The sequence below is a fragment of the Hyaena hyaena genome, unplaced genomic scaffold (genome assembly GCF_003009895.1).
Source record: "Hyaena hyaena isolate Hyena2069 unplaced genomic scaffold, ASM300989v1 scaffold_294, whole genome shotgun sequence".
Classification (NCBI taxonomy): domain Eukaryota; kingdom Metazoa; phylum Chordata; class Mammalia; order Carnivora; family Hyaenidae; genus Hyaena; species Hyaena hyaena.
The window spans coordinates 1,408,149-1,428,752 of record NW_024080923.1 but is presented as its reverse complement, the minus strand read 5'-3'; the positions used below and the strand labels follow the sequence as shown (position 1 = coordinate 1,428,752).

At 46.8% G+C, this 20,604-nt stretch overlaps 1 protein-coding gene across 1 annotated transcript in view; it reads left to right on the top strand.

Moving 5' to 3' along the window:
• Positions 1-20,604, top strand: part of LAMB4 (laminin subunit beta 4) — a 94,830-nt gene that overhangs the window by 34,687 nt on the left and 39,539 nt on the right. Inside the window, 8 exon segments of the mRNA XM_039247246.1 lie at positions 5,441-5,626; positions 8,186-8,301; positions 9,093-9,176; positions 9,178-9,205; positions 15,326-15,503; positions 17,296-17,439; positions 19,338-19,569; positions 20,023-20,180. Of these exon segments, the coding sequence (XP_039103177.1) occupies positions 5,441-5,626; positions 8,186-8,301; positions 9,093-9,176; positions 9,178-9,205; positions 15,326-15,503; positions 17,296-17,439; positions 19,338-19,569; positions 20,023-20,180 (1,126 nt within the window).

Below are 20,604 nucleotides of genomic sequence, written 5' to 3'. Positions count from 1 at the left end.
TTTCACTACAAATATAAGAGCGTTTGGGCTCACGTGAAATCATTGAAATTACACGGGTTGTGTTCTGTGGTTAGAAACGCATGTGTATTTTGGTCTCCCCAGAACAAACAGGAATGCTGTGCAAAATGAACACAACTGTTTCTAGTTCACTCCTCGATATGTGTTCTATCAACACTCCATACTTTCAGCGTAACTAACCAGGAAGGGGGGACGGCAAGAAAGACACCCGGGAGTTGCCCTATCTTTCTTTCCTTCTGGTCATCCCTTGGTGGACGCAGCTGGCTAATAGGGGGCAGCGGCATGAATACTGTGTTTCTTAGAATCCCTCTGCCTTCTTTCGGCTTTCAAAGCAAGTTCTGGCTTCTTGGAGCTGTCAGCACCCTGCTTCCTCAGTCGTCCACGTAACCCACTTACCTTGTACACACTCTTAGTCTCACTGAGCACGTGCACGTAGTAGGTCCACTAGAATGCTGTGCTCACCGGCATCTTGTGCACTATTTGCAAATGGGGGCAAAGAAGCACACACATATGGGGCATCTCTGTCCTGCTCGTGTGCACGCTACTGTGCACGCTCCCTTGTACCAAGAAACTTCACTAACAAAACAGTTTCAAACATAAAATTATAAGTTATCTCAAGATGGTGACAGCAGAGCATTAAACCAAGCACGGGGCCCTTCTGAGCGTGGGACCCTCTGGAGGTACACATTTGCATGCCCATGAAGCTGACCCTGCCCATCTGCCTCCTTACGTTAAGTTTATTCCGTGTGCATACAGCCTCTCCAGGATTCTCACTGGTCACAATTCCTGGGGGGATTTATAAACGGAGATTAGGGGACAAACGCAGCCTCTGGCTGCCACAGTTAGTCCCCAAGGTTGTAATCGATACTCGCTGGCTCCCTCCTTCCTTGCCACCCATTCTGGATTCCCCTCACCCTCAACTCGCACTTCTGCTGGTTGGGATGACCTAGACCTTCATCCTTCCAGGACTGGGCCCCTGGTTTCCCTGGTCTTCTCGGGCCACATCGGGGGGAACACCGCGGGTGTCTTAGCGGCTACCTCCGTGCCACACATATTCCTCATGTCCTGACTAAGTAGGATCAGCCCTTCCGGTTACGGGCATTTCTTCCCGGGCCTCCTGGCCTACAGGCATGAGGAGTCCCAGCGGCCATGCCACAGCCATAGCTCTAAAGTTCGTGGGATTCTTTGTTCCTGACCAAGAATCAGGACGTCTAGACCCACAGAGCCTAAAGTTGCAAGCACAAAGAGCCCAAATTCCCTTGGTCACCACCTGTGACTGTGAGCTTGGCTAATCCTACCTGATTCCTAAACCCACGTTTTCTCCCCATTGGGAGGACAGCATCACTTAAAGTCTGTCTCTTTAAGGAGTAAGTGACATCCTGAGGAATACTGTCCCATCTCACAGGGTGTCATCCCCAAGCTGGTGAAGCTGATGCATTTTCAACTGTTCCCACTCCACTGCCACCTGCGATTAACATCTAGGTGGCACAGTTTGTGTAGAGTAGGGGATCGCAAAGTCATACTTCTTCTGCTGTGAGGCGGGTCCCTTGAGCTGAGGACGGATTATGTCGTCCCACTGGTGAATCAGACACTCTGTGAACCCTCAGACAGTGATTCTGACAGAGGTCGCAGAGTATCTGATTCACACTATGGGAGACCACATAACCTCAGCTTGGGCCAAGGGACCCACTTCCCTTTCCTTTAATATAGGAAATCAGTGTGACATTTTGTGGACTATCTAAATGGTTCAAACCCCTCTGGGCTCTCTTGTCACAGAGACCCGGAGCATGAACAGTCTTGGGGAAAGACTGAACACACACTGCTGCCCACCCCAGGTGAAGACAGATCGCCTCTGTTCCTTCTCTGTGTTTATGGAGAAGGACATGTTTTGCATTTCCGTCGATGCATACCCTGTGTGAGGGTAGTGGTAATCTGCCCTGGTAAAGATGCTCCATCAAGCATGACAGCTGCAGATGGGGCTATAAGCTGGTTAAGTCTGTATGAGGCTTATGATGGGGACATGGTGGGAACCACCATCAAGTCCTGAGAGTGGCACTTGGAGGATGTCTCTGATTTGTAGTATTGCTTTTTATTTACTCTCTTGACTTGGTGGGGAGAAAGTGGTCGAGAATGGGCATTTCACAAGCTTTTACTTGGCATTTCCTTCTAGAAGAACTCTTACGTTTCCTTAAGGTCAAAGAATTAATGCCCACTGCTAAGCAGGTCCATTCCAATTACATAGTCAGGAAGTGGAGGAAATAATCAATGGTTGGTTCAGTAAATCAGTGACCATTGGTTGGTTCAGTACAATCAGTGATTGTAAAAAGGACTTAGGCCAGGACTCCATGTGTCACCTGACCCTCAGATGCCCTTCTTCTAACAAGGGGACCATGATGGCACTTTGGGTACCTGGTTTACCCTTGCCATGGTGTTGAAGAGTCTTCATGGGCTTCTGGCCTCTTATTCAGTCACTGGGTTCTGGATGCAAGAAGTGGCTCAGGTCTAGGAACTCGACAGAACATCACATCTTTCCACTGGGTCAGCTGACCTCAGCCTTGTGCTAATTCATACCTGATCACTTTTGATATTATATACTAAGCAATTCTTTGGTTGTCTGCTCATCTGTGTTGCTCCTACGAACACCACGTTCTGTCAGTCATCTCCACAGAAGATCCCTATGGGTCAGGCCCCTTGTCTCCTTCTCCAACCTTGCTGCCCCCTGTAAAAATTAAGCCCCTCTGGCTTTTTAGAGTTCAGTGCTACCCAGCCTCCGATAGTCTGGGATCCTGTCCTCCACACTGATACCAAGGAGCTCATTTTTGCAATGATACATCCTACCAGCCTACAGAGGACACCCAGCACTCCGCCTTTCAGTGATGCTGACGCCCTTCTCACCAGTCATTGCTTGTTGTCTCAATAAATAGAGTGTCCTCCAGGCCTCTAAGGAACTTGATCAGTTGGTGGGTTTCCTGGTCTTGTATCTTAGATCTGTTCTAGAATGCCTACTACTCTGAGCCTTGTATCCCTTCCTCCACAGTCTACTACAGCAGCTCTGGAACCTCCACTTCCCTTCCTCAGGGCCACAGCTTCTGCCAAGCTTCCAAGAGTTACTCCAGCAAAATACTGGATCCATCCCCCAAGGCTCCAAAGCTCTTGCCAGGCCATTAACTCCTATATTCCTGGTGATCCCAAATCAACAAACTCTCTGTATCCAGTTTCTTATTCTGCCTCCTTATTCTAGCAACCTCAGGACCCAGACCCATTCTCTCCCAGTTGCTGCTGGTACATGTTAGCCAGGTCCCTCTCAGAGATCTAGCACTTTCCCAGTCGGATTGTGCTTCAACTTGACCCCAATTATCAGGCACGTGGTCAGGAGGCGTAGTAGAGGCAGATCCTTAGGAAGCTACACTTTTTCTTACAAGATAGCTGCATCATTTAGGTTTGTCAATTGATGCATTGTCCTCAAATGCGTCAGGGGTGGAGGGGAGGGGCTCTACTTTCCAGTAAGAATGGGTGGATTACGTCTATAGTCCATGAGCACTCAGAGTTCAGGGTTCTCCTGTGCATCACCCATGTCTTAAGATCCCTCTTCTTCCCTGTGAAGGACCTGACTTTGGCATAAGTGACTTACCTAGGCTGAGAATTCAGGCTTCTCCAAAGTTCTGCAAGTCTTACGGTGAGGTCCCGTGCTTGACCTTCAGCTCTTCCTGCCATCTACCTGAAGGAGATGAGTCTCTTTAAATACGTCCAGAGAGGCCCTCTGATTCTCACACTCCGCTTTAAACTGGTGACCGATTGCCCTGTGCCTGTCTTCCTCGCTTATCAAAGCATCAATGGCATTCAACAACTCCTACCTATTTCCACAGTCCTTATAATTACCGTTCCCCCGTATCTCTCAATGCCAGGAACATGGCTCCAGCCAGTGGCTCCCATTATGCCTTCATCCCGCCCTGTTTCCCCACAGCTGACAGCTTTAGCAACTTCTCTGCCACCACATCCCAGGGACCATCAGTACATGTTACACACAGGGTCCCCATTGCCAGCTGGGCCGAAAACAATCCTCCTCCGCAATTGCATCTTGGAGTCTGCTCTTAGGTAAACCGGTTGGCACCAGCTGTGGCAGGTCAAGTGCCCTGGAAACAGACAGAGCCCAGGACTGGATTTGGGCGCAGTTAGTAAGGTGATTTAGTACAGAATTTGGGCGCATTTGGGTGATTCAGTAAGGAAGTGTTATTCAGGAAAACTTGGTAAGGGAGTGAAGGAAACAAGATGGGGGGAGGGAGTAAGATGTGGCCTCAGGTAAAACCAGCCTTGGGTTGATCCAGGAAGGAGCTCACAGGCATAAACTGGTAAAGGAGGTCCCCGAGGGGCATCTACAGCATCTACTGCATTTGTGAGAGTGTTTCTTAAATGTTTGAAAGACATTGCATGTAGTCAAATTTACATAGATCTCTGCTGAAACCTAATCTGGTGATAGTTTCTTATTTACATTTTGATCTTCAAAGCAAGGTTCTCTTCTCCTCCGTGGCCAGGACTATGTCCTATTCACCTTTGCATTCCGAATGCAGGGACTGACATTGAATTGTTACTCAATAAGCACTCATCAAAGGAGGAGCAGTTTGGGGTAGATCGCAGAGCAACATGAACCCCAGGCTAAGTAATTTGGGTGTGATTCTGTTGGCAGTCGGTAAGAGTGTGAAACACTTATTAGCAGCGGTGTGTCATGTGGGTTGGATTAGGGACAGATGGAGAGACCGGCCAAGGCACTGTTGTAGTGCGACAGGCAAAAAGCAACAAGAGGCAGAATTCCGGTGGATGCTGTGAGCGTGGGGAGACAGATGCAAAAGTCATTAAAATATTATCTCCAGGTTCTAGATGGCCCCAGGCTGACATCCTGGGCAGAGACCAAGAGGGATGCTGATCAAGTGCGTTACACGTTTTATACTTCTATGCCTCCAAGCAGATAGAAGGGTGTTTCTCATGTCTGCATGGAAGAAATATCATATATATCTATCTCCAAATGGGTTTTCTCACTGTCGTGCATAATGAGGCAAAGTCCATGAAGTAAGCATGGGAATATTTTCTTTCCCTCCGTATTTTGGCCAGAATCCTGCGGTCATATCTGAGAAAACCCAAGGTCAGCAGTGTGGAATGTGTTCAGTTCATTAGCACTTGGGTACTTAAGTTTAAAGTGGTTTCCAGTGACACGGCTTGGAAGTCAATCATTCTATACTTTAACATGTGTTCCAAAGCTGCTGATTCAGCACGTCTCAGATGCATTCTGGATCGTATCCTGGTTGGAATAATCTACCCGTGACTCAGATGGATCATATGCACATCAGGAAATATGTCCTTTTTTTTCCCCCGAACTCTTCCAGGACTCGGCTCTAACGACGCTGAGTGCATTCTTCTCCAATTTTAGGGCTCAGTGACTTTTGGCCAGGTGCCTGCTGTTCACGTTGTTTTCCAAGAACCGGTTCCTGGAACCCCCAGTGCATGGACCGGACGTGGGTTTGCCCGGGTTCTCCCTGGGGCTGGCTTGAGATTTTCTGTGGACCACATTGCCTTTCCCGTGGACTTCACCATCGCCATTCGCTATGAAACTCAGGCATCCAACTTCTTCTGCGAGGGTAAAACCTGCCCGAAGTAGGACATTCTCAAAGAGTTTCCATTCCAGTCTTGTGAGGTAGGGTCATCAGAGAATGGTTTGCAAAAAAAAAAAAAAAAAAAAAAAAAAACACCCAAAAATCAAAACAAAACCCAGAACATCTGGAGAGCGTTATAAATCAAAGAGTTTCCTAACGATATTAAAACAACACAGTAAGCCAGAGGCACGCATGATGTATTCCATGGAGAAAGCAGCGTTATATATTGAAGGGGCAGGGTCTGAGGAAGTGGTGATGGAATGTTTGTATAAGCACAATAAAAAACTAAAATAACACAAATTCTGCCCTCCTTAGGCTTTTTCTAAAAACTTCACAGGCTAACCTATGTGAAGAGATTTTGACTCCTAGAGATACAGAAGAGGCGTTTATTTGCACTTGGCTTTTACCCTGAAACAAGAGCAAAACTAAAAGCGGGCTGCTCCTCGAGGCTTCCCCGGCCTTGCTACCCCTCCGTCACTGCCTTTTGAGACATATCTAAGGCAGAATAGAAACCAAGTTAGAGGGGCCCCTGGGTGGCTCAGTTCATTAAGCATCCAACTTCGGCTTAGTCATGATCTCATGGTCCATGGTTCAATTCCCGCGTTGGGCTCTGTGCTGACAGCTCAGAGCCTGGAGCTGCTTTGGATTCTGTGTCTCCCTCTCTCTCTGTCCCTCCTCCACTCACACTGTCTCACTGTCTCTCTCTCTCTCAAAAATAAAGATTAAAGAAAAAGAAACCAAATGAGAAAAACGCTTGATCTAAAGCAGTGGTTCCTCACTTCTCTTTGCACAATCTTTTCAGTGATAATCTGACATCCCACAGACCACCCCCCAAAGTATTTTATAAGGCTGGGGGTGGTCTCAGGGCCCCCAGCGTACCTCTAGGGACTGCATTCTGGAAGCGCTCATTGTGTGTTATGTGATCAGAGCTGCTGACCCACTTTGAGACCCTTGATGTGACATAATTCTCTATTTATCACTTATAAACAAAAGCCAAGGGACTTCAGTAAACTTGGACCTGGTGAGTAGGTAGGACAAGTCATTAAAAATATAATAGATGATTTTTTCCATAGAACACATCTCTGACATCTTTATTTTTCACATTTTTTGTTTGAATTTTTATTTATTTTGAGAAAAAGAGCAGATGAGCAGGGAGGGGCAGAGAGTGGAGGAGAGAGAGAGAATCCCGAGCAGGCTCCCCAATCTTACGAACCATGAGATCACGACCTGAGCCGAAATCAAGAGTCAGAGGCTCAGCTGACTGAGCCACCCAGGTGCCCCTCTGACACCTTAAAAAAGCATTTCCAGGGGTGCCTGGGTGGCTCAGTCGGTTCAGAGACCGACTCTTGGTTTAGGCTCAGGTCACAATGTCCTGGTTCCTGGACTCAGCCCCCACATCAGGCTCTGCACTGAGCGTGGGGCCTGCTCGGAGTTCTTTCTCTCCCTCTCTGTCTCTGCCCCTCTCCACTTTGCGCACGTGTGTGCTCCCTCTCTCTCAAAATGAATAAATAAACTTTAAAAAAAAGCATTTCCAAATTGCATGGTCTTCAGAATTTAGCTATTTAGCATATGCTATAAATATCTATACATATTTACATACATATAGATAGGTTTAATAATATATTTTATATTTTAGTCATATAGTTAGTAATAAATGTTAAATCATAGAATTTATGTAACAATACATTTAAATAACATTTACATTTTTTAACGTTTACTTATTTTTGAGAGAGACAGAATGCCAGCAGGGGAGGGACAGAGAGTGAGGGAGGCACAGAATTCAAAGCCGTCTCCAGACTCGGAGCGGTCAGCACAGAGCCCAATATAGGGCAGAACTCGTGAGATCACGGTCTGAGCCAAAGTCGGACACTTAACCGACTGAGCCACCCAGGCCCCTAATATTTATATAACATGAAAAACGTATATATCCTTTTGTCAAGGATTCCAAGTTTTCATTTTTGTTCAGTGATCCGAGAACAGGATGATCAGTTGACTCTTGGGGAGCAGACGTTGAAGACTAGCCCTGGCAGGGGCGCCCGGGGGGCTCAGTCGGCTAAGCGTCCGACTTCAACTCAGGTCTTGATCTCGCGGTTCGTGGGTTCGAGCCCCGCGTCGGGCTCTGTGCTGACAGCTCAGAGCCTGGGGCCTGTTTCGGATTCTGTGTCTCCCTCTCTCTCTGACCCTCCCCTGCTCATGCTGTCTCTCTCTCTCTCTCTCTCAAAAATAAATAAAACATTAAAAAAAAAAAATAAGAAGAAGAAGACTAGCCCTGTCAGGAGCACCAGAGTCTTTGGAGCCTCTGAACTACAGCTCTGGCCAGGAACAGTGTTCTGTCTCCCCAGACCTCCATTCAGCCACCAGCGAGCTAGAGCTGACCGCCAACCTCTAAGACTCCTTTCGGCTCCAAACTTCCATTTTCTGAGAGGGCTGTGGGTGACAGATTGGATTGCAAGGGCTGTCCGTTAGGTGTGTGTGGTACGTACATCCTCACAAAAACATGCTTTTATGTCACTCCCTTGTAGCCCGCAGCCGACTGGGCTGTCCAGGTCCTGGTTAATCCCCTCGGAGAGAGCCAGCACTGTACACCTGAGACTCCACGGCCGCGACCTCAGTCTTTCCCTTTACCGGCGACTTCCAGGTATGCCCGGGACCTGTCCTCAAACACAGAAGCCTTCTTAGAGTTTCGTATGTCTATCAGTCCGTAGCAAAGAACTAGGCAGGAGAAGAGGTGTGTTAAAGGAGACGGTGACATTTATTAAGTGCTTGGTGTGTGTTACCCTGAGCTTCACATTTAAGGGCACATCTTGCTGACAACTTGATGAGGAAGACAAAGTCTTCGTCAGGTGAGGAGGGAACTGAGAAGGAGAACACTTGGAGCCCTGCCCCAGGCTCTTAGCTGGCGTATAACAGAATCAGGATCGCAGTCCAGACCTCCAGACTCTCAGTGTCGAGCATTCCTTTCCCGTTCCCCAGATGGCCTTGAGAGGTGAGAAAGTGAAACGCTTCGAGAGAAACGATAGGGCATTATCTCAACAGCTGGAGAGGCTCCCAGGTAAAAAGCTACCGCTCTGGAGGCCACTAATTTTGCATCAGAGATTTGTGGCAAGACAAAATGGAGACCCTGTTGAGATGAGCATGGTAGACAGGAAGAGGGACATCTATTCCATCTTCTTCCCAGAGCTGTTATGACAACACGTGGCTAATCATTCCCCAGGCCTTGCTATTTGGCACAATCCTCTGGAGGAGCCACAGAGAATCCGAGTGTGATTTTGCTGTCCATTCAACCCACCCAAGCTGGTCTAGACCCGGCCTCTGCTCCATGGCGGAGCCCACATCAACGCCAGCAGAACTCCACCAACTACTACGGCTGCTTAGGTTACATAACTGTACTTTTGGCACTGAATTTTTGCTTTGTTTCTCTTAATACAGACTCGTGCTGCTTCCCACACCCATCTGTTTAGAGCCAGATGTACAATATTCCATAGATGTCTATTTTCCCCAGCCTTCGGAAGGAGGCTCATTCACACATCCTGGTTGATTCAGTAAGTATCACGAAGCAACGTGGGTGCTGCCTTCTAAACTGAGCCCCATTATAATTCTACTTTGAGGCTCGGTGGTGAAATGTTTCTTTAGAAGCTTTTTCCTTGTAAAAAAAAAAAAAATCCCTTATTCTCTATAAACGTCACCTAACACCAAGTGCAAACCCTTATGGCACAGCAGCTGTCAGCAACGGTCTGCCGTGCTTTGCGGACTCTATCAGTTAGCCTTCACAGCAGTCTATGAGGTAAGGACTGTCACTGTCCCCGTTTTATGGACGACAGAAACGAGGCATAGGGTCACGGAGCTAGTGAGTGAGGCGTCAGGAGTCAGAGCCAGACTCCCTGGTGGCAGAGTTCCTGCTCTGAGCCACCACGACGTGCTGGCACTGCAGAAAGTTCCAGGAGATGTTCTGCCATGTTCACGGTCGTCATCGTGTAAGCTCCGCTTTTACCTAACTGTGCTCTTACAGTGTCGTCTTCGGGGTGCTTGTATACGTCTGTGCACGGGTATTTTTCAGTTCACATTGTATCACGAGCATTTTCTTATGGTGTTTATGTAGTCTTCTTATTTTTAGGAATGATGCATAATATTTCCTCGAATGACTTCCTTCAGTGTCGTTCCTCCACAGAGTTGGGCCATAAGTGTTCCTTCCAGTCCCTTCATTCTGTCCCCAGCCTCAGGCCCAGGCTGGTCACTCGGCAGAGTTTGGGCACTGAGGAAACTTAAGCCTTTGTTTACCTATCTATTCCCTACACGCCCAGGGTTTCTGGCTTTTGAAATAACCTGTCAAATGAATTTCTGGAAGGTGTTCTCCAATGTGCATTCAGGATGATTGGCAATATGTGTGAGTACTGGTTTCATCCACCCCCTAGGAGAATTGTATGGAATTGTGTGGGATTTCCGAAAAGTAATTTTGTGGACAAAAACCAACTTATATTTTTTAATGTTTATTTTTGAGAGGGAGAGAGAGACAGAGTGTGAGCTGGGGAGAGAGAGGGAGACACAGAATCCAACGCAGGCTCCAGGCTCTAAGCTGTCAGCATAGAGCCCGACGCAGGGCTCGAACTCACAAACCACTAGATCATGACCTGAGCTGAAGTTGGACACTTAACCAACTGAGCCATCCAGGCCCCAGAAGCAAGTTAACGTGTTACAGTTGCGTTTTTAAATATTCATGAGAATCTTCTAATATCATGATTTCATTGGCAAACTACTGCCCTACAGAGTTTATTTGAACACGGCACGGTCATGGTCATTTGTTTTTTATTATCCACAGCTGCTTTTAAGTCACAGAGGCAGAGTGGAGTACTTGTCACAGAGAACTCAAGGGCCACAAAGCCAAAAATATTTACTGTCTAGCGTTTTACAGGAAGCGTAACGACCTCTGATTTAATTAGCTGTATGTCCATATTTCATGAATTGTGTTTTCAATGTTCAATTTCTTACCATCAGACATTTTAAATTTATACCCTGGAACTTCGCTACTTTGTCATCTACCATGGAATTCAGAATGAGACAGGTGTATCTTGAATTCTATTCAGTGACTTCAGGAGGTATTGTAATATCAAAAAAAATTGTGTAAGATTATCTTACCAGATGTAGGATTGCAAGATTTAGCAAAAAGGAAAAAGGAAGGAAGGAAGGAAAGAGGAAGAGAAGGGAAGAGAAGGAGGAGGGAGGAAGGGGTGGTGAGAGGGAGAAGGAGAGAGAACACAGGGCCCCCCGCTAGAGTTGAAAATTGAATAAATATGTCCCAAATATTGCCTTCAAATACTATGTGAGACATACTAAAAAATATTCATTGTTTCTCTGAAATTCAATTCCAACTGGGTGATTTCTATTTAATCTGGTGACCTTCACCAAAGATGCTCTAAGTCCTTCACCTGGAGGGCCGTGTGAGATTGCTGTGAGGTTCTGGCCTGTTATGGTAGAAAGGAAGAGGAAAGTTGAAACAAACTCTTGAATGAGGACTTAAATTCTCCTGACTTCCCTCTCCGTGTAAGTCATATTCTCTCCCAAGGAGCTTTAAATAGAACTGCACGCATGGGCCACCAAGGAGTCATAAAGGAAGAAAATCAAACCCAACAGATTTAATTTAGGGGGAAAGAAGCTAAAAGTTGGGAACCAGGCAGATTAAAGAAAGGGAAAGGAAGACATTACGGAATTCCTAAATCACAAAGGGATTATATTATTATAATAGTAACCATGAAATTCAAATTGATAAGAACCAAGATACTCCTCAGGATCTGGTTGACTTGGTCAACAAAGTCTTGAGATGTTTCTAGGAGAAGAAGAGAGTCACGACATTGCAAAATCCTATAGCTTGACGGGGACTCTTACCATCTGGTCCATCTGCTTGGTGTCAGGTATGGCCTCGTCTAAACTGCCTGCGACAAAGAACTATAGGTAATTAGTCCCCAGGTGGCTGCCCTCATCCCCAATCCTAGCCTATCTGGTTTCTTTCTGCATGTCTTTTCTCTTGGTTTGTGTTTGGAGAATGTAGTCATTTTAGTATCCACTTGAAGATACCACACTAGTCACGTCTATGTCCTTCTTTACTGAGCAAATATTTGTGAACTATTTCCTGTAAATTAGACACGATGGTAGGCACAGGTGTGACCAAGACAAGCACCTATCCCGACATGTGGGGAGTCACTCCCTAAAGGAGAGAGGCAGACAATCATATGGGAAATGACCATGCGGTAGGAGAGCTACTAAGAGCCACAACGGGTCACTGAACTGAAAAGCTCATTGTGGCTCCAGCAGTGATTCTCAACATCACCTGGCCCAGCCTCCTCTCGTGTTTTTTTTTTTTTTTAAGTTTATTTATTTTTAGAGAGAGAGCTCAAATTGGGAAGAGGCAGAGAGAGAGGGGGGAGAGAGAATCCCATGCAGGCGCTGTGCTGTCAGCACAGAGCTTGACGTGGGGCTCCATCTCACAAACGGTGAGATCATGACCAGAACTGAAATCAAGAGTCAGACGCATAACTGACGGAGCCACCCAGGCGCCCTTCCCCAACCCATTCGTATTTTATTATGATTATTTTGTAACACTCTACCAATTTGAAATGCAATTCATAGGCCCTATAGCCTACACTTTCCAAATAATATCAATGTGATGTGCAAATACAAAGAGACATAAAAGGAGAGTAATTTATAGAGAAACATTAGGTATTTCAATATGTATCTGCACAAGCATGAATACGCAGAAGACATAATGAGGCATGGCCACACTTGTATGGGTAGAATCACTCTATGTGAGCCAGGTGTGAAAGCAGGTTACTTGCGTTACATGTGTTACAACATGTGTAACATGTTTTTTAAAACATAGAGCAGGTCTTTCAACTTATGAATAAGGATTTCTCCCTCATGGATCTTGGTAAAACATTCAAAAGCTGTAGGAGACATGGGATGATTTTCTTTTTTGTCAATATGTATGGGATTTCCAATCCCCACCCACTAAAAGCCAATTAACACACCCCATTCCAATGGCCATGACAACGAAAACCACCCCTGGAATTTCCGAAATGCCCCTTAGGGGGTAGCACCTCCCATTCTGAGAACCACTGAGCCAAGACGTTAGGGGACTGACAGAATGAAAAGAGAAGAAATTTAGATTTTACCCTGAGGCAATAGGAAGTCACTGAAGGTTTTAAGGAGAGGTTATCTGAACAAACTGCCTTTTAAGGAATCAGCGTGACTACAGAGTAGGAAATTGGTGGGGGAAAGGGGTAAGAGCAGAAGATGGGACTTCTGTTGGGCTTCCACCATGGTGACCCAGATGCCCTCAATTAGAGTAGCGATGGGGGAACTAAGACACATTTAATGCATCCTAGACACATTTAAGAGGCTAGATGGACCAAGCCTGTGATCAACTCGATGTTAGGGGGGCGTGGGGTGGGTGGGGAGTGTTGATGACCAAGAGGCAAGTATCAAAGATAACCTTCTTGAGGTGCCTATGTGGCTCAGTCAGTTGAACGTCTGACTCTTGATTTTGGCTCGGGTCATGATCTCACTGTGCTAATAGCAAGGAGCCTGCTTGGGATTCTCTCTCTCTCTCTCTCTCTCTCTCTCTCTCTGTGTCTCTCTACCCATCCCCCATTTGTGTTCTCTTTTACTCTCAAAATAAATAAATAAACTTAAGAAAGAAAAGATGACCTTCAGTTTTCTACACCAAGTATATCGGCAGATGGTGGCGTTATTTCCTACCAATAGGCACAGAAAGGAAAGTGAGTTTCGGGTGTGTTGGTTTGCGGTACCTGTGGGACAAGCAGTAAGCTTCTCTGTGCAGATCTGGAACGCATTAACTGAGATGTGGGCAAGAGATCTAGATAGATCCAGACGTCAACAACGTATTGATGGTAACTGAAGTGACACCATTGTCAAGGCCACCTTGGAAGGGGGTGTGGAGTGAGAGAACCTGAGGGTCCCAACAGTTAAGGATGGGTGGGAGAAGAGGTGCTGCATTGGCCTGAAGAGTAAGCGGGAGAAGAGGCAGTGAGGGTGGTCAGGAAACAATGTTTCAAGAAATTTGGCTATCAAGGAATTAGTCAAAGGGCAGAGATGGTGGGCAGTGGCAAGAGAAATAGACTTTATAGATGGGAGAGATTTAGGCACATTTAAATGCCGGTTGAAGCAAGAGCTTAAACAAAGCATAACCCACAGAGAAGTTTCCCTAAGGCAGAGGGTGTAGCGGTGGACACCTCTTCCCCTGGAACACTTCTTCATAAGTGCTGAGCCAGGGATGGCGGGGGGGGGGGGGGGGGGGCCGGGGGGGGGGGGGGGGGTGGTACCTGTGAGCAGGGAGCTTGAGAGGCAGGAAGTTGGGGGCTCTATTTTCTCAGTGAAGCAAGAGGAGGCAGAGGAAGTGCAGGGGGGGTGAGGGTAGAGGTTTGCGGAGTGGAGACACTGAAAGAGGCATCGGGGTTGAGATTCCGCTGCTGGTGTGTCGACGACTGGGGGTGGGCAGAGCTGTTGAAAGAAGGCTGAAGTCAAGGATCATGGGAAAGAGGTTCGGAACGGACAAAGGCGGAAGGCCAGGGCAGACGCCCGGCTCACTCTTTGAACCTGACCTGCTGAATCAGCCCCAATGGCAATGCTGCTCTTTCTTCCACTTGTTCAGAACGACCAGACTGTTGTGATCAGTTCCGCTGGACCAACGAGTTCTCCTCTGCATCATCCAAGCCACTCAAGAACATTTTAGGGGTGCCCAGGTGGCTCGGTGGGTTAAGCGTCCTGCTTCAGCTCGGGTCATGATCTCGTAGTTTGTGAGTTCGAGTCCCGCATCGGGCTCACTGCTGTCAGCACAGAGCCCACCTGGGATTCTCTCCGTCTCCCTCTCCACCCCTTCCCTACTTGCACGTGCTCTCTCTCTAAATAATAAATAAACTTTAAAGGAATTTTAATGGTAATAAGTTATAACTTAGATAAAATCTTCTCAAGAAATATAACTGTATGGCTTTTATTCACATGGGTATCAAACTATAGATGATCCATTTTTGAGAATAAGCTTAGAACAATCCATTTGTATGATCTAAGCCAGCAAGTCACAAAATGCGTCTGTGAGGAATTGGGCGTATGGGATGTTAGTGTTATTTGAATATAGGAGCAAGTGGTTAAATAAGTATGGAGACACAGAGTTTAAAAGTAGCTTTCTTGTAGGACTTCTCAGAGCATTAGCGTCTTCATCTACACTGTGACTGTCGAAGAGGCAGAGGGCCTGACGTAGAATGCCACTGTTCGTACGTAATTGAAAAGAACAAAACTTTAAAAGGAGAGTGTTGCGGAATTAGACTTCCCCTGTAACACTAGGGAATGCGCTAAGCCATAATGTCTGAATTTATCACAAGTAGCCTAGTTAAGACTCTCTGAAATCTAAGACAAATGTATTAGCAAACTAAAAATACATTAAGGATGGTTTTTTTAAAAAAAAAAAAAAAAAAGTCTTATTTGCTTTGTCCTAAGTCAACAAATGTGCACATTTAAAGATTTCTTAAATAAAGTGAAAATCTTCAGATCTTCAGTTGTAAGCATCTTCTCATAGATCAAATTGTTTTTATGACTAGAATCTTGGACGGGAGACCATTGTGATTGTACGTTTTCTTTTCGTATTACTTCCAAAGCCTTGTCTGATTCCCCAGATCGATTCCCTGGAGAATTTCTGCAGCAAGCAGGACTTAGATGAGTACCAGCTGCACAACTGTGTTGACATTGCCTTGCAAACAGGACCCCAGGGGCTCCCTGGTGCGTGTGAAAGGCTTATAGCCAGCATGGCTGCCAGGCTACACAATGGGGCAATAGGTGAGTATTGGCTTAATGGACTTTCCTGATGCACTGCTTTTCTGAACATGAGTGAATTGATTTAATTTATTTTAGCACCTAGTCTGAGCAATCGATGTCAATACCAATTGCCCAATGATTAGATATACAGAGCAGTCTCTTGCTGTGTTGGAATCACAGGGCACAGTATAGTGAGGGTACAAGAAAGGAGCCTTGCAGGGCCCCTTGGGTGATTCAGTTGGTTAAGCGTCTGACTCTTAATTGCAGCTCAGGTCATGATCTCACGGTTTGTGAGATCAAACCCCGCATCGGGCTCTGCACCGACAGCGCAGAGCCTGCTTAGGATTCTCTCCCTCTCCCTCTGCCACTCCCCCACTCGCATTCTCTCTCTCCCCTTGCTCTCAAAATAAATAAAAACAAACATTTAAAAAAATAAAAATTAGGAGCACTTGGGTGGCTCAGTTGGTTAAGCATCTGACTTTGGCTCAGGTCATGATCTCATGGCTCATGAGTTCAAGCCCTGTGTCGGGCTCTGTGCTGACAGCTCAGAGCCTGGAGCCTGCTTTGCATTTTGTGCCTCCCCCTCTCTCTCTGCTCCTCTCCTGCTCACTCTCTGTCTCTCAAAAATAAGAACATTTAAAAAAATTAAAATTAATAAAAATTTAACAGGAGCCTTGTAGGAGTGTTGGGATGCTATATTACTGGACAATTATTCGGAATCCTGGAATTTTAGGGTTGGAATGAACTCGAAACAACCTCTTTCATCCTTCAGCCTTTATTAAACCATTTATTTTATTATTTAAAAAATGTTTTTATAGTTTATTTCTTTTCAATACAGAGACAGAACATGAGTGGGGGAGGGGCAGAAAGAGAGGGAGACACAGAATCCGAAACAGGCTCCAGGCTCCGAGCTGCCAGCACAGAACCCAACCCGGGGCTTGAACCCATGAACCACAAGATCATGACCTGAGCCGAAGTTGGACACTTAATCGACTGAGCCACCCAGGTGCCCCTAAACCTTCATTTAATAAACAAGACTATTGGGGTCTAAAAACACTAGGTAACTTGTCCATTTTGCTAAGTTATAGAGCAGTATTTCTCACCCTTAGCACTTTTGAAATTTGGGGCTGGATAATGCTTTGTTGTGGAGGAGGATCGGCATGGAGGGCTGTTCTGGGCATTATGGGAAGTTTAGCGGCATTCCTACCCGCGACTCACCTGATACGGCCGAACCTTCCCCAGGTGGGGCATTCAAAAAAGTCTTCAGACTCTGTCGTATATTCCCTAGGGGGATGAAGTCTTCCCCCCAGTTGAGAACCACTGGTATAGAGTGACAGCTGCAGTGAAAGCCTGGGGTTCCTGAATTCTGGGCAAATGGTTTTCCCTGCCTTCAGGATGCCCACCATCCCATGAAACACATAGAATGAGGGAAATCAAACATATAGCCCCACGCCAACATGGATCAGCAGAAATTGAAGTAATCATAATAATAATAATTATATTGGGACTATTAATTATTACAACTAATTTTAAGCCTGTCACTAACTTACTAAGTAGCATTTATTGTTAAGATCTGTTTATTACCTAATGTTTGTTGAGCACTTACTACACGCCACACAGTCCTAAAGACTTCACAGGCATTACGGTCTTCAGTCCTTCTAACCCCCTGGGGTAGATCCTGTGTTCTCCCCATTTAACAGATGAGGGAGCTAAGGATTAGAGAAGTGCCGAATCAAGGTGAACTGAAGCCCAGCAGGACCAGGTGCCCCTCTGTCGCTTCCTGTGCCTCTGATTGTCCTCTGTCTCCCCACAGCCTGCAAGTGTCACCCTCAGGGCTCGGTGGGGCCCAGCTGCAGCCGACTTGGGGGCCAGTGCCAGTGCAAGCCCCACGTGGCCGGGCGCTGCTGTGACCGGTGCCTGCCAGGAAGCCACGGTTTAGGGCGTCATGGCTGCCTCCGTACGTAGCAAAATAACAACGCGGGGCGGACGGGCACGGGCACAGCCTTGGAGTTTTGAAGGCAGGAAACTCAGGGTGGGAACTGAAAAGAGGGGTAGAGATTGGGAATTTGACCACATGACTCAGGCTGTCTGTGTAGATCAAGTGTATGGAAAACTTTTCCATCGCATTTCGTTCCTCCGTTCGGTGGGTGCCAACGTGTACGGAGCTCCATCAGGAGCCGTGAGTGATGACAAAAACATGGCCTATGCTTCTCCCAGTCTAGGGAGGGTGTGGGAGCCCCGGGAAAGGAGCTGACCGTGCCGACCCCGCTTTATGACCTGGCACAGAAGCCCAGAGGCTGGCCGGGTCACCTGGATGTTACCCGCTGTGCTGCTGGGGTCACAGACAGCCATGGAACTCCTTCTAGAAGCTCCCCATTAATCAGGGCTTGGATGGGTCTCTGTCCATACGTGGTGACACGTTCTCATGGCCGTCAGGCTCAGGGTACGTAGTTCTCTGCTCGTGCTATAAGCCGTTAGTGAGGAGACTGTTCCCCACAGAAACCTGTCTTAGGAACCATGAAAATCTCCAAGTAGGTTAATTCTTTCCGATAAAAGAGCATAGCTTTGCAGTCATGATTGAGAAAGGCAGCACACCTGTGATTGTCTACTCAGCACCCAGGACTTAGGTCCATTATTACTCACTCCCCCTTTCTTAAAAAGAAAAGAAAAGAAAAATGCTTGCGATACACAAAGGGATATACACAGAGGAGCAAACGTGTCTCCCACATCACATCTTTGTATTAGGGAAGATTGGCTCAAAGGATCCCATTTGTCAGAAAAGGATTGAGCCTCGGTGACCTCATGTAGGAAAAAGAAAAATCCAACCACCTTGAGAAAGGTTTCTTTTATTCTTTATAATCTTGAAGTTTTGACTCTCATGAGAAATGGAAACTCAAGTAATTAAAAACATGTTACTTGTGGGGCGCCTGGGTGGCTTAGTCGGTTAAGCGTCCGACTTTCGCTTAGGTCACGATCTCACGGTTCGTGGGTTCGAGCCCCGCGTCTGGCTCTGTGCTGACTGCCAGCTCAGAGCCTGGAGCCTGTTTCAGAGTCTGTGTCTCCCTCTCTCTCTGACCCTCTCCTGTTCACGCTGTCTCTCTCTATCCTAGAAATAAAATAAAAATAAAAAAATAAAAAAATAAAAAAAATAAAAACATGTTACTTGTTGGGGCGCCTGGGTGGCTCAGTGACTTAAGCATCCAGTCCTTTTCTCTTTTTTTTTTTCATTTTTTTTTTATTTATTTCTGAGAGACAGAGAGAGTGTGAGCAGGGGAGGGTCAGAGAGAGGGGGAGACACAGAATCCAAAACAGGCTCCAGGCTGCGAGCTGTCAGCACAGAGCCCGACGCGGGGCTCGAACCCACGAACCGTGAGATCATGACCTGAGCCTAAGTCGGACACTTAACCCACTGAGCCACCCAGGTGCCCCTTAAGCATCCAATTCTTGATTTCGGCTCCTGTCATGATCTCCAGGTTCATGGGTTTGAGCCCCACGTTGGGCTCTGTGCTGACAGGGCAGAGCCTACTTGGAACTCTCTGTCTCCATCGTCTCTCTCTCAAAAAGAAATAAATAAACATTAAAAACATTAAAAAAAAGCACATTCCTTGTTCAGATCCTCTGTATAAACAGCGCTGATGAGACCCAGTTGCTCACAGTACCTAGTTCATTGAGTAAATCAGTGAATTGTTTAAGAAACATCGATCTGGTTCCCGGTGGATGCCAGGTTTTCAGATGCGCTTTATCTACCTGATTGGGACGTTACAGTAAGTTCAGGATGACAAATCAGGACTAGACTTGGTTCTGCCAGCACACCGCGTGCCCCCCCCCCCCAGCATGTTCTCTTCTTTTATCTAGCATGTCACTGCCACCCTCAAGGCTCAAAGAGCAGCGTACGTGACCACATAAGGGGCCAGTGCGCCTGCCAGGGGGAGGTGGCCGGCCTCCGTTGTGATCGGTGCCCGGCTGGCTACTTTGGATTTCCCAGCTGCCGCCCTTGCCTTTGTAACGGTTTTGCTGAACTTTGTGATCCAGAGACAGGGTCATGCTTCCGTTGTGGGGGTTTTACAACTGGAAGAAACTGTGAAAGGTACGGGGTTCAGATGCGCTTTGATTTGTATTGTAGTTCTTTTCGCCCCGGCCTCCCTGCACTCTCTGCAGAACTACCGAGTAGAGGCTCCATCGTGTTTAAGTGTAGAATGATCTCTGGGTGGGGAGGCGGCAGACAGAGTGTCAAGCCTGGTGTCCGTCAGAGTTCTGTTAGGAGGCAGTCGGTGTCTGAGTAGATCAGAGCTGGGCATTGGCTTGACACCTTGCTCTTTAGGTCCCTGAAATAAGACACGTAAGTTAACTGCTGCTGTCTAGAGTTTAACGATGATACCTCGGGACTTAAACTATAAATTGAAAAAGGGCTTCATAGCAAGCGAGCGTCTTCTAAAGTGTTCAGTTTTGAGGGTTGCACTGTCCTCAAGCACAGCAAATCCACATCGGCTAATGTGAGCTTTCCCTGCCCACGTTTGGTAAAAAGAAATTGTCTCGCCAGGTGCATCGATGGTTACTATGGAGACCCTCCTTCAGGACAGCCCTGCTGTCCTTGTCCCTGCCCGGATGTTCCCTCGAGTAATCGGTATTTTGCCCATGCCTGTTATCGGGATGCTTGGAGCTCGGATGTGATCTGCAATTGCCTTCAAGGTTATGCAGGTACACAGTGTAGCTCATGGTGGCTCTTTCCTTGCAGCCCATGCTGCTGTCTCAGAACATGATCCCACGCTCATAATGTATCGGCCTTGAACGATTGAGAGGTACAGAATTTAAGTTAATAGTAAGAAGACACGATCTGGAGGGCACCTGGGCGGCTTAGTTGATTGAACATCTGACCCTTGATTTCAGCTCAGGTCAGGACCTCATGGGATTGAGCCCGGAATCCAGCTCCCTGCTCAGTGTGGTGTCAGCCTGGGATTTCTCTCTCTTGCTCTTTCGCTCGCTCGTTCGCTCGCTCTTTCTATCTATCTCTCTATCTCTCTCACTCTCTCTCTGCCCCTCCCACTCCCTCTGCACTCTATTGCTCTCTTTCTCTCTAAAGAAAGAAGGCACAATTTAGTACACTGATACTTTACTGAACAAA